The sequence below is a fragment of the Austrofundulus limnaeus genome, unplaced genomic scaffold (assembly GCF_001266775.1).
Source record: "Austrofundulus limnaeus strain Quisiro unplaced genomic scaffold, Austrofundulus_limnaeus-1.0 Scaffold312, whole genome shotgun sequence".
Classification (NCBI taxonomy): Eukaryota; Metazoa; Chordata; class Actinopteri; order Cyprinodontiformes; family Rivulidae; genus Austrofundulus; species Austrofundulus limnaeus.
In genome coordinates, this window is record NW_013952714.1 from 417,421 (window position 1) to 430,963 (window position 13,543).

Here is a 13,543-nt window from a genome sequence, read left to right on the forward strand (position 1 = left end):
TATATGCGGTGGAGGTAACTGTGTAATCTCTATCATTCACAGTCTCAACCTAAATGTGGTTGACAGAAAATGTCAGCCAAATTAAAAACCACTCAGTATCACAGCTGTGCAACATATTTTGCCAACACATCTTAAATTTAAAACCACTTTCTGCTAGAAATATTGATGCTTAATGATTTAAAATGACAATATTGTTCTTTACATTTAATAAAATTATTTACATGATCTCTCCTGTTGCATTCCTCCAGGGTTCACAACACATCATCCCTTTTGCACAAGGACCATTACAGAATACAGATTGTTTAAAGGAGAAGACAAAAAAAAAAAAAAACTATATGGTTGAAAAAAAATATACAAAATTTTAAAATTTAAAAAAGTTGTGTTGAGTTTTATTCCTACTGCACTAATTCAGGCTTTTTTTAAACTTGGGAATTGTTGTGTGTCATATTAAATTGCACAGTCCCCTTTCAAATAAATCAAATCAAAATACTCTTGAAGAATTTAATGTCTCAGTTGCTGTGTTTTGTAGAAAAATTACACACAAAAATATGGGAAAAAAAATTACTGTCAGCTGAACATTATGACTTTGTAAATCATTCCCAAAAATAGAAAACAAATAAATACATTTAGAAAAAAAAACGATACATCTTTGTATTGTTTTTTTTTTCACAATCGTGAGTAAATTGTGTGACTTTAAGTCAAACTTTGTAAGCAGATTTTTTTGAAACTTTTTAATTTTTTTGCTTTGCCGTAATGTTTCATTTATATTACTATTGACTATTCAATTGATGAAATTAAAATGACAAAGTGGATGGAATAATGATGGAGGAGTACTACTTTCAAATTATTTAACTTCATCTCAAATCCACATCTAGAAGGTTGAGTGTAATGTAACCAGTTACCAAGTTGTAACATGTCATTAAAGCAGGGGTGTCAAACTCATTTTCACTGAGGGCCACATGAGCGTTGTGGTGGCCCTCACAGTGCCAGTTTTAAATAACTTTAATGTTTTGTGTTTAACGTCGAATAAACACATAACATCACGTTCCTTGTGTCATTGCTACGGCTGAGTACTGCTAACAATATTTGAGCTCTACATGGTATTTCCTGCATAGAAACAGTGTTTTCAAATATCCTCTTATAAACACTAAAAAGTGCTATGCGTAGAACTGACTAAATGTGAAATAAATAATACAGAAACATTATTAAAAATAAAAGTAAGAGTTTTACTCGCTGTTAAGATGTGGTAAGTAGCTCCCATCTTGAATTTTGAACTTTGCCAGTTTGCAGCAGGGAATTACAACTGGAGGGTATTCCAGTTTAAATTTACAACTTGTACGTGGGAAATTCCCACTTCCCAGTACAACTGGGCCATAGCACAAGTAGCTTGCGTAAATGAAGCTAAATGTAGATTTTACAGGAAGTTTGCCAGCTTCCGGCTACTTTTGAATCCTGAGCATCTCCACCTAGAGGGACGTTGTCATTTTGCAGGTAAAATAATCAACATGCATTATGGGAGATGTAGTTTATGGTTAATGCTGACTTTAACGAAGCTATTTTTGAGACATTAATACAGGACTATTCAGAGAAAATGCTCGGGGTGGGGGCGCACAGTTGTATACAGTTAACAGCTCAGGGGCCGGACAATTATTATCTTTCACCTTTTATTTGAAGGCCAGACGGTGGACTTTCTGAACTGCTGTTTGGTGCTTAGGCTAAAACAACTGTCAAAGTCCATTCCCCCCAACTGAAGGTGCAAGGAAGCTACCCTCTGATCTACAGGGGTAAACAACATGTAGGCAAAAGTCAGGGGTCTAAAAGTAGACCAACACCAGCTCGGCGCCTCTCACTATGAGCAACTCCTGAGTGAAATCATGCCCCGCCCCTCTCGAGGAGATTGGTTCCAGAGTCCATGCTGTGCATCGAGGTGAGCCTAACTATATCTAATCGGTACCTCTCAACCTCACACACAACCTCAGGCTCCTTCCCCACCAGAGGGGTCACAGACCATGTCTCAAGAGCCAGCTTTGGTAGGTCAGGGTCAGAGCGCCATGGCCCCCGTTGTTGGCTACTGCCTATGACTTCGTGAATCCGACTCACATGGCCCCTCCAGCAGGTGGTGGACCCACAGGAAGGCAAACCCATTTTCCTAATTCGACTGAGACCGGCCGGACCCCATGGGAAGAGACCAGGAATTTAAATGACATTGGTGGGGTCCCAGTGACCCACCTCCATGCAAGGGACACAGAGCTCTTTGATTGTTTTTGTCCATATGCATGTTTTGAACCTCCGGTGAATCATCACCTTATCGTGGTGGAGGAGTTTGTGTGTCTGAATTATCCTAGGAGCTAAGCTGTTGGGGGCAATGAAAGTGGTAGGGTCCCCCAACACAGATTTGTCATTAGTGGCAGGCCGGACCAAGTACCGTTCAAAACACTCGTATGGACAAGTCGTGAATAGAAAAAGCAAAACTAAAATCCCCAGAAAGACCAAGATAAATTGTGTCCCTGCAGATAATGCAAACAAAGATGTTCGGGGCCTGGAGGAATGCACAAGGAGGAAGCGTAAATTAAACAATAAGATATAAAAAGTTAAAGAGAAAAACGCACAGGGAACGGTGTTTGTGTTACCAGTTGCCTCTTGAGTACCTCGCAGCTTCTTCTGCCAATTCATCTCACTGAAGAGATCTTCTGAGCGCAGAAAGAAGTCATTGATCTTGCTGCCTTGCTCATCTCGCTCTGTGGTGTAGTACACTCGCAGCTTGGACTCTTGTGTGAGGAACTCACAGATGTTGGGGACAGGAAACACAATCTGCTCCATAGTACGATCCAGCCGTACAATCTGAACACAACCACAACAACAGACACCATAGCAAACTATTACACAGAACCAAAGAAAAAAACTCTCTTCAAGTGGAAACACTTGTTTATATTTGACAAGATAATCTTTTTTCGCAGTTAAGTAATCTGACTGCATTAGTTGTTTGACAGTAGTTTGCAGCAGAAACCAAAAATTGTTTTCTTTACTACAAAAGCTGAACCGACAACTTCTGTAAGATGTGAACAATCTGCATTCCTTCTGCTCACGAGTGCACGAGGAAATGTGAAAACATGCCGAAGGTGTTAATCACTCTGTTACAATGAAACTTAAAAGCTTGCCAAAAGGAAAAAACAAAGAAGTTCCTCACATATCTGAAGTGAATTGTTGCACTACATGTCCCAAACATCGAGGACTCTTTTTTTTTTAGAAAAATTTGGAAGAATGTCAGGGAGGAAACAACAAAGTTATTTAACAAGTGGATAAAAAAAACAAAAAAACAGAAAATTAAATTTTTTGCTGAAACATCACAGCAGCTAACCTCAATCTGAGCTGTGTGTTTGGCATAAAACTCGAGTGCTTCGTCACCCTCCCCATACGTTCCTCCTGGTTTCAACATGGCCTGCAGTTCCTTGTTGTGACGGGCTAACTGAAACAAAAATAAAAACAAAACAGATTATCATCACAGGTGTTTATGTTAGTATTAAAAAGACATAACAGAAGTGTTAAATTGTAATCTTGTTTGCAGCTTAGTGGGGCTGGGCGATATGGCTGAAAAATGTAACACGATATAAGTGTTTTAAGTACTGAGGACCTGGAGAAAAAAGGCTGAGTAATACCGCCAAACTGGCGATGTGATCTTCCCTCTTTTATCCACAATTTCCTTTCGAGACGTTGAACTCATTTTCTCCTTTCACTCCACGTTGTTCTTTTTATTTTGAAGCAGTTATGAGACCCTGTGGTGAAACATGAAACTGCTACTGTGCAGTTCACACAACAGGTTGTTGTTAGCTTACAAAAGAGTGAGTCGAGGCCAACAACCATGCTTAACTGGGCCGTGAGAGGTCGAGCGGCTAAAGCCTGTCTTCTGCCTACATCTCCCAGAATGCCGTGCGGAGTTCAATAAAATTATCAACATTCTATCGGACGTATTTTCTATTGATATCGATCACGTGTCTATCACGATATATATTATTGTTTTATTGCCCAGCACTACTGGTTGATCTAAAACACATGCTGATTTTTCTACCCCTTCTTTTAGATTAAAGGTATTTCACATGTTCACCAGCAGTGCTACAAAGTGGAGACTAAAACACAACCTCAATTCCTTCCTTTGGTCCACCTCCTCCATATTTTAGTTTGGAAAGTTCCTTTGGGAACCAAAAAGTGGTGGTTTTCTACTCAGCTGAACGGCCTCAGAGGAATATAACCAGAGGTGGAGAGTAATGAAGTAAATTTACTTTAGTACAATGCTTAAGTACAGTTATTGAGAATTTGGATTTTACTTAAGTAGCATTTTTGTTTAGAAAACTTTACTTTTTCTCCATTAAATTTCTCTGAACGCTTTGGTTTCTAGTTACTTTTTTTGGTCATGTTTGTGTAGTTTCTGTCTATTTTGTTCCACCCAACACCCTTGTACAGTAGGTGGCGATCAGCAGTTCGAAGGTTTAGAGGAGAAGAAGAAAAGTAATTTTTGTCCTACTAGCATGGCCATATAGCTAAACTAAGTATAGGTATGCTTCAGCGTTATTGCAAGTCTTTGTCTGGATCCTGATTAGTCCTGATTTTAACATGGTATCTCATTTAAAACCCAAGTTAGAGCACTTTAGACTTTTAGTCCCTTTGTTTTATTAATGGATTTCAAACCCCTGCCCTAGTGCGTACTGTCATTGTGTCCCTGAGCAAGACACTTCACCCAACCTCCCCATATAGAAATCTGTTGGTGTGACTGGAGGGACCGTAGCTGCAGAATGGCAGCAACACTTCCACCATTGAGTGTGAGTGAGGAGTGAATGAATAATGAATGAAAAAAAAAGCTTCTTTGAGTGTCTAGGAAAGCTCGATTTAAAATTAATGCTTTATCATTTTATATTTGGAGTTACGTATCTGTTCAATGTAGCAGAAGATTTTCCCAATTATTCACGACTACACTCAGATGAACTGCATTTTTAAAAGAACTTATAAATTTTAAGTACTTTCAGTACTTAAGTGTTTTTAAAGCACATACTCCAGTGCTTTAACTTAAGTAACAATTTGACAGATCTACCAATACTTTGAAGATTTATTGACAATATACTGATTTAAACTATTATTTGATTAGTATTGTTGAATTTAATGTTATATTTGGAAATGGCAGCAGATACTGTCTAAGATTTTTTCTTCTTCTGCTACCATTCATTTCATTTTATTTTAAATAATTTTAATATATATGTGTAGGTATTATTATTATTAGTATTATTATTTCCCTCATTTTGTTTTATGTTTTGAATGTATTTTGTTTTGTTTAAATGCAATGAAATGAATAAACTAAACTAAACTAAACTTCTGTTGGAGTAATATTTGACCAGTAGGATTAGTACTTTGACTCAAGTAAGGAAACTGAGTACTTCGTCCACCACTGAATATAACCGTGATAGGGTCAAGAAGTGGAAATGTCATCAGGCTACTTTATATCACTGAATATGAATAAATTTTTTAACTCCTTTATGGCAACCCATTGGAATTTCTTTCCACAATAACCTTTAGAAAGTACAAGGCTTACTTGATGTGCCAAGATGTAGATATTATGACCAACGTTGCGCGGAGATGCTGAAGGTTCTTCCTCTCCATCTTCATCCTCCTCTGGCTCCTTCACCTCTATCTCACCCTGCATGTAGGCTTTTTTAATCACTTCCACCTGCAAAAATCCACACAGTCAGAGGTTCCTCTTAGCAGCATGTAATGACTTGTACGATGACACTCACCAGCTCTTTAGGCCTCATGTTGTACAGTATCCTCTCAGCGTTCTCACTGTCATGGCGACTCTCCATTATGGCAAGAAGAAGCTTGGAGGCATTGTTCTGTGAAAGACACAGACACAAAAATGAAATTAAACTTTAAAAACACTTTTGCTTTTTCCAAGCGTAGTTTCAGATGTGCTTTTTAAAAGCAAAAATACCAGCTATAAGTCAACATAGCTTCAAGACTTTCAACAATGACCTGATTTTAGGATGTGAATGTGGTTTCTTTTCTATAGCTCATGCAAAAAGCACATTTGTGGTTGCACTTCAATGATTTTTTTATGCTTCAGTCATTGTTATTTAAGTTATAGTGCCATTGCACTTCAAAGATCATACCTAGAATTTCTAAAACCAACTTCAAGCAATCAGTTGTGAAGTATTTCTGGCTGAGCTCTTATGTGAATATGTGGCTTCTGTCAGAGAACAAATAAATCAACCCGCAGACAAAGACTAACCACCACAGTAACCAATACACACTCACTTTGAGCTCCAGCACCAAATCCATCCTTTTCTTGCCAAGAGGGTTGATGTCATTGAGAATGAGAGCAATGATGATATCGATGCCATTGCACTCATGAGTAGCAATGCAGTTCTGAGACACAAAAGAAAAAAAAGGTAGAAGGAATAAGATAACTGAATGTAGATGAGTTACTGCAGAAAAACAGAAATCACACAGTAAGAGTACAGAGCTTACACTGAAGACAGAATCATTGTAAAAATAAGCCAAAGAATTAACCTAATCCTTGTGAGTAAAATAAACTACACTGAATATCCTGCATGTAGGGTTGGTTGATGGTACAATAATGTATTTTACTGAAAAAAAAAACATAAAAGCTGCATGTAAATACCTGACTCTGCCTCAAATGCTTTCATCTAAAACTACCAGTGTAAATTTCAGAGGCAGAGGTGTTGAAGCATTCTGAACACATCACCATTTAGAGGCTTTTTTTGCAGAACATCTAAAAATGCTTCAAGGCCATTTTCAAACAATTTAGACGCCACCATTTACCCATATTTGGAAAAGATTAAGACATTTACTAATGAGTTGATGTCCCAGATCAGTAATAAGAAATAGTAAAACTCCTCAGAGCTACATGTCAGAGTCTACAGACTTCAGTTATAAAGCTAAAGTTCTGAATGTAGAAGATTGAATGAGCAAGGCTGGTAAAAAAAGGGTTGCCCTGAGAAAAGAAAATAGAATATTAAAGTTTGACTTAGCTTTCCTAAGTTTCATCTGAGCAATCTAAAGACCTCTGAAGAAATGTCATTTTGACAGATAAGACATGCAATGTTTGATACCTCGTGTCAACTGTGAAGCACGGTGGGGGAGGACTGATAATAAGGGTTTGTTTTAGAACCTTGTGTGATCTTTAGGATCATCTATAACAACTATGTATGTCAATTTATTGTAAAGTAAAGAACGTGTCACATGTGATTGATGAAGTGTGTTTGGGGATTTTGTTTTGATCGAGCGTTTTATCGATTGTTGTATTTATTTTCTACACTTGTTTTAAATATTATTTTATTTCGCTGAGGACAGCGGATGCAACCTAGCCATTTTGTTAACTCTATCGCATCTATATTGTTTTGAATACTGACTATTGTCAGTTGTCCTATTTGATTAAAAAAAAAAACCTTTCTAAGGTCAAACCTCAACTTCAGAGAAATACTGAGGCAGGATCTGATAAAAGCTTTGCAGAAACCGATGTCTGCAAATGTCAACAAACTGAAGCAATATCACAAGGAAGAGTGGGTCAAAAATATGATATGAAAAATTGATAAAGTCAACCATAAGTTGGTTAGTTGGCTACATGTTTTTCAGCTGCAGGTAGTTTTAAAAACCATTTCATTATCAGCTGTAAATCACACTTTCATGCAACAGGGACTGCTGTTAGTAATGACAGTGTAACATGTTGCTATTCATTTTAAAGTTGTATTTATTGAGATACATGACTTTATAACAACCAACTGTTCAATACTTAGCTTGACTCATAAACTGTAGGACATACCCCAGCAGCAGAGGGGTCTACTCCATATTTTGGTGTCAGTGGTAATAAGTTCTGGTAATGGTACTAATTGTTGACTAGCTGCAGAAGTGTCAACACTACAGTGCCCAATTCAAAACCAGCATTTTTGGAAAACATTACTAGTTCAAAGTGGGGTTATTTTTGTCGTTTTGTTCAAAAGGCAGCCTTTACTAGCTTATTGAAAATTTTTAAAAAATGTGGACACAATAACAAGAGAAAGAAAAATAATGTTTTTCTTTGTGTATACCAGAAGTAGACAAAAGTCAGGAGTTCAAAATTGAAATCATTGTAATGTACCTAAATATACCATAATCTTATATAAAATTTAGTTTTAAAATCACTTTTTTTGACACCAGTCATCATACATCAAACAAGAAATAAAATTATTTCCTGAACAGGTTCAAAAAGATTAACATCTTGACTCTTTAAATGCTTTTACTAAGATTACAAAAAACCTCCAAACTTTAGGATATATTTGTTTATAATAAATACTTTTTTCAGAACGTTAATCTGACTCATTTTTACCATTATGGCTAGATATACACAGCTGAAGTCAGATATTTATGTTCAGTGTATAATAAGGTATATTCTCAAAAATATTTATATTTGTTCAATGCCCAAATAAAGATAGAGATATAGAAATTTCTTTTAATTAGAATCACAGATTTACAACATGGGTGTGTGGTTCATTATTCACTTTGAAGTGAATAAACTGGGCTTCAGCAGCCTGATCGACCCAACGGGGTAGTCTTGTTTTTAGTCAAGGTGACCAACTCTGGGCAGGTGTGAAGGATTCTTCAGCCTGCAAAAATGTGGATCAACTAGAACCAAAATGCTTGTATAAAAAACGCAACAGTGTTTTTGCTCTTTTCGTGGCATTAATAATGGATTTCAATGGGTGAATTTTTTCCCGTCGGAAGGCTAAAGGTTGATCAGGTGACCGGGAGTTTACAGAAACAACTGAAACATTTCTGACAAAGGTTTTTAAGGCATTGATGATACTATTAATAACACAATAAAAAAATTCCCACAAAGCCACTTGAGACAAATATTAAACGCCACTGTACTTCTGTTAGAGAGATTTATGTTTGTAATAATTACTTTGAAGAGTTAAAATGGTGTTTTTCACACATTAAATTTAAAACAATGTATAAAAATTATTTGCTACACAAACACAGCAAGGTTTGATTATGATTGTTTGCAGTTGCTTGATTTTGTTATAAATTTGGTTAGAATTTCATTGGAGATTTCCTTTAGAGTAATCTATAGGAAAGACGGTGCTGCTTTGGTTTTGATAATGCAAGCATAAAAAGTGAAGTTTCAAAAAGCTTATGTTTCTACCTACACTTTTTTAGTCTATACCTTGTGTTTTTGACATTGACAGGAATTCAAAGATTGTGTATTATTATTTATTTTCTGTATTAATGTGCATTTGTGCTGTCTTGTAAATGGAAAGGTTAAAAATGACCAAAATAAACTCCCTACATTGTGAAATATATTGTGAGTATTAAAGGGTTAACTCATACTGTACGAAACTTTACAATCCAATGATGTTACACCAACTTACAGGGTTTCAACAAGCCACTAAATGCAAAGAAACCCCACCTCCGGTGGTCCAGTCTTTTTTTTTAATAAATGTTTGATTATTTTCATTTTATCACCTACATTAAAAACTACTTGGATACCAGAAAACTGAACATTTACAAAGACAGAAATGCTCGACATGGACTTTTCTCTATCTACAGATTTGAACAAAGACCTACATTCAGTCTCTGGTAATTCCCTTTTTAGCGCTGACTGAAGGAACTGAAATCAGTTCAAGTGTTGGCTGGTGTTACACGACAAGCTTCTGTCATAGGCAGCTGAATGATACTCAAACTAATACCATTCACATTCAGAAAATTCTGCTTTTTCTTCCAAATTTGAAGTGTATGTTTCAGGTTCATCATGTAAAAGGCAGATTTTAAATGAATCTAAATGAAAAAAAAAAGTGAAATGTTAAAACTACAATAACGTTCAGAGTGTCGATGAGTCACCTGGTTCTCATGACAGGGACCTTGGCAGTACTCAGTCAGGCTCTCCACCGTCTGGTTGATGAGTCCCACGTTCTTCTCATTGATGTAGAGTCCCAGGAGGCCCAGTCCTCCTGTGGTGCTGCCACAAATACAATCCAAGAACTGAAGAGTCTCACACACCAGATTATAGTTGTTCTTGTTGTTCTGGTTGCGTAAAAAGTTCTAGAGAATAACAAAAAAATCAATAAATAAATCAATAAAACAAAAATTCATTAATTAAGAAATAAATAAATAAATAAAAGTAATAAAGAAATAAATAAAGAAATTGTTTTTTTTTATCAAACCTGTTATTCACTTTCATGATGTTAATATTAAAACATCTGACTTTAAAATAAAATCAGTTCAAAACAGTGAGGCAAGCAATGAGTTTAGTGGTGCTAAAACATGGTTCTTTGGAGTAAGTAGAATATTCTGGTAAGCAACACTTTTATTATTCGAATAAAAAAAAATCTTTATTTTGCTCATTACATGTGCATATAAAACACTTGATTTTGGTTAAAAATAATTAATAAAATAGTAGCTTAATGCTCATTTTGATAGTTGTGGATGAAAGTCACCTCTCAGACGTTAAAAACATCCCCCGTTTTAAGAGTAAACAGAATTCTTGCATAAAGGAAGTGTTCTGTCTGGGCGACAGGAGCTTCATAGCTTCAGAATGAAACCAGAACAAGACATAAAAGATATGGAAACAATTGCACCAGGAAGTTCTGCAGCTGGTGCCTATTTTCAACGTGGTTTCGTTTCTGTATAACTGAGCGTGATAAGTTTAAATTTAAAACTTGTGCCAGAAGTGTTTGCATAACCGTGGCCGATGGTCACAACAACAACGAGCCCACGTTCACAACAGGCTCATCCAACGGCTGACCTGCAGATCCCTGTTGTGGTTCTCACACAGCAGCTGCATGAGTCGTAAAATGGGCTGCATGATGGTAATAATGACGCTCATTTCTTCTTCGTCTTGGCTCTTGTCGGGAGTCGGGACGGGGGCACCGTCGGCGGCAGCTTGGTGCTCTTCGGCTTCGGCCTCACGCCGGTACGTCGTGTAGGCCTTCTTGGTGACGGCGGAGGCCTCGATCAGCTGCTCCTTCACTTCCTCAGTCACCATCGCAACAACTGGCACATCTTTCACTAAACAACGGAAAAAAAGGAGAGTCAATAGATATTTAGAGAGCAATATTTATAAGAGAAATTACTGTAATATTTGTATAAATAGACATTTATAACTAATTTTTTTGAGGGCATGTATATATTAAAGAGCAGGTAAAGACTAGGAATTCAGCTGACTGAGAACTATGTGCAGAAAAGACAACACATTCCTGTTCATTGATATCCCATGTGACTTAAATAGATTACCTTCTTCTTCTTGTTCACCTCGTGTTGTATTGGTGACCCTAAAGCTGCTTTCGCAAAACATTTAAGCCAGACTTAAGCCACCCTCTACAAATCTGGATGTGATTTGTGAATGGCAAGAAGCAGCTTAAAGAGGCACTCAACTTTTGGCCAATTTTTTTGGAACTCATTACCCCACTAACCTTTTTTACGCATTGGCAAGTCTTTGTCTGGTGGCTCTTCATCCTTCTTCTTGTTGCCCAGGTCACTGGTGTTGACTGTCACGGTAGCTTTGATCTCCTGCTGGGCCAGCTTCATGCGCTCATAAAACACCTTGAAGAACTTTTCAGATTTGTTGTCCCCCGTTAAACGATGATAGAATGACCGCTGGAGGAAAAGGAAAAGGAATATTTACGCTATGTAAGATGGACTTGTTTTCTCTCATCTCATTAAACCAAACATGCAGCTCTCAGGTGGATAAACTAGATACTGCATAGCGGTAGCATATATGCCCCCCGCACTTATGCAAAGCACCAATGCACCAGAACTCAGACATCATCAGAATGGACCTGATGGATACCCCTTCATCAGAGCTAAAAAAAAAAATCTGAAGTTTCTATGTTGCATAGTTTTTGAGTTATAAGCCCTTTTGCATGTCCAGACACCACCTATTAAGATGGAGCCCCCTCCTCAAATATTGGGTCTAATGAAAAAAACGTTTGCTGGTGCAATGTAGGTCTGACACATCTACATTCCTGCCAAATTTCACTTTGATCGGTGCAGCCGTTTCCGTGCTACGGTTGACTAAAAATGTTGAAAAAATAAATAAATAAAAACAATTTAATTTGTCAATGAGGTAGTGAGGTGTAAAAACCACGTCTTCTGGTTCTGGAGAACTGCTGCTGCTCAATGAAGAGAGAAACTCTGAAACAGGCTGGTTGAACAGCAAGAATCTTTATTTTGCAGTCCAGGAGATTACAGCCAAAAACCAAATTGTGGCCTTCTAGCCAAATGAATCACCAAAGTAAAAAGATGAAGAACGAAGGCGAAGGGTAGGGGAGTACAAGCCTCTTTATAGGTTGCACAGTGTAGTTCAACAGAGGCATCATAAATTTTGTCACGGTATACCTTAAGCAATCCTTTTCCTAATGTGCCGAGCTCTGAAGCTGGAAAACCAAGAGAGGCATAACACATCTGTGCATTCCTGAGAAGAGGACCCCACTCTTGGACACTACAGTAGAAACCCACAATGGGCTCACCTAAAATTTTCTATTCATATTTTCATTAAAAAAATCCTAACATTTAGTGAGGCACAAACGGAAACAACAGAAGTTGGATAAAAATCAAACAAATGCAAAAAAACAAAACAAAATGGGCTCGTTCTTTCAAAACATCAGTTCTGAATGACTAAACTTTCCGCAATAAAAGACATTTTAAAAAATAATATTAATGCTTTTATGCTGACAAGTGGCCACTCTGTCTAAATAATTTTACAGTTGTGAAATTTATATGGAGATGAGGCTGACACATTCAATGTTGACCAAGACTGACAACTTTCATTTTCCCCTCAGCCCCCATCTGTATTTCTGCTTCTGGATCTCATCAAAACAGTAATTTCCAATATTGTAATTTTTTTCTAAATTTTACCCGGTCTTAACCCAAAAATGTAATTTTTTACATTTAATCTTACTTTCCTTGTAAAAACGTTTGAAAGGCTGGGTTGAATACAATTAAAAAGCTTTGAGGGCCTTATATCTAAAATAATATTTGACAAATGTCTAAAAGAGCTGTAAGAGTACCTATAAAACATGTAAAATATTAAAAGGTCCTACAATGGAACCTTAGTAAAGTGTTTTCATTAGAAACCAGTTTAAAAAAAGTAATAAAATGAGGAAATAAATGAATATCTGTCTTTAATTTAAAAATTCCTCTCCAAACCATGTTCTGACAGTAGAGCCTGCAAGGATATGTGGAGGAAAAAAAAGATCCTGACATATTTTTGTGAGATCCTGCAAAAGTTTGTTGTAACTTTGTACCTCAGTGTGGTCCAAATGCATTAGACGTGATGAAACCAGCCTTTAATGAAGTTTCACAAATCAAATATAGGTTTTACATATCATAAACTTTGTTTTAAATGTTTTTGCTTTAAGTGTAAAATAAGGTCCAGGTTTTAGGAGTCTAGGTGGTGTAGTTTTGCAGTTGGACAAGGTCTAGTAATGTCCAGATGCAGAAAAAGTGGAGTAATTGTGCTTTAATGACAATTTCACAACTCTAAAACTTGATTTTAAACATTCTG

The 13,543-nt window shown here is 36.8% G+C and overlaps 1 protein-coding gene across 1 annotated transcript in view; it reads right to left on the bottom strand.

Moving 5' to 3' along the window:
* Positions 1 to 13,543, bottom strand: part of itpr1b (inositol 1,4,5-trisphosphate receptor, type 1b) — a gene marked incomplete in the record, with an annotated part of 134,739 nt that overhangs the window by 45,110 nt on the left and 76,086 nt on the right. The window contains 8 exon segments of the mRNA XM_014021964.1: positions 2,610 to 2,841; positions 3,359 to 3,466; positions 5,579 to 5,713; positions 5,781 to 5,876; positions 6,298 to 6,408; positions 9,880 to 10,080; positions 10,784 to 11,046; positions 11,451 to 11,634. Of these exon segments, the coding sequence (XP_013877418.1) occupies positions 2,610 to 2,841; positions 3,359 to 3,466; positions 5,579 to 5,713; positions 5,781 to 5,876; positions 6,298 to 6,408; positions 9,880 to 10,080; positions 10,784 to 11,046; positions 11,451 to 11,634 (1,330 nt within the window).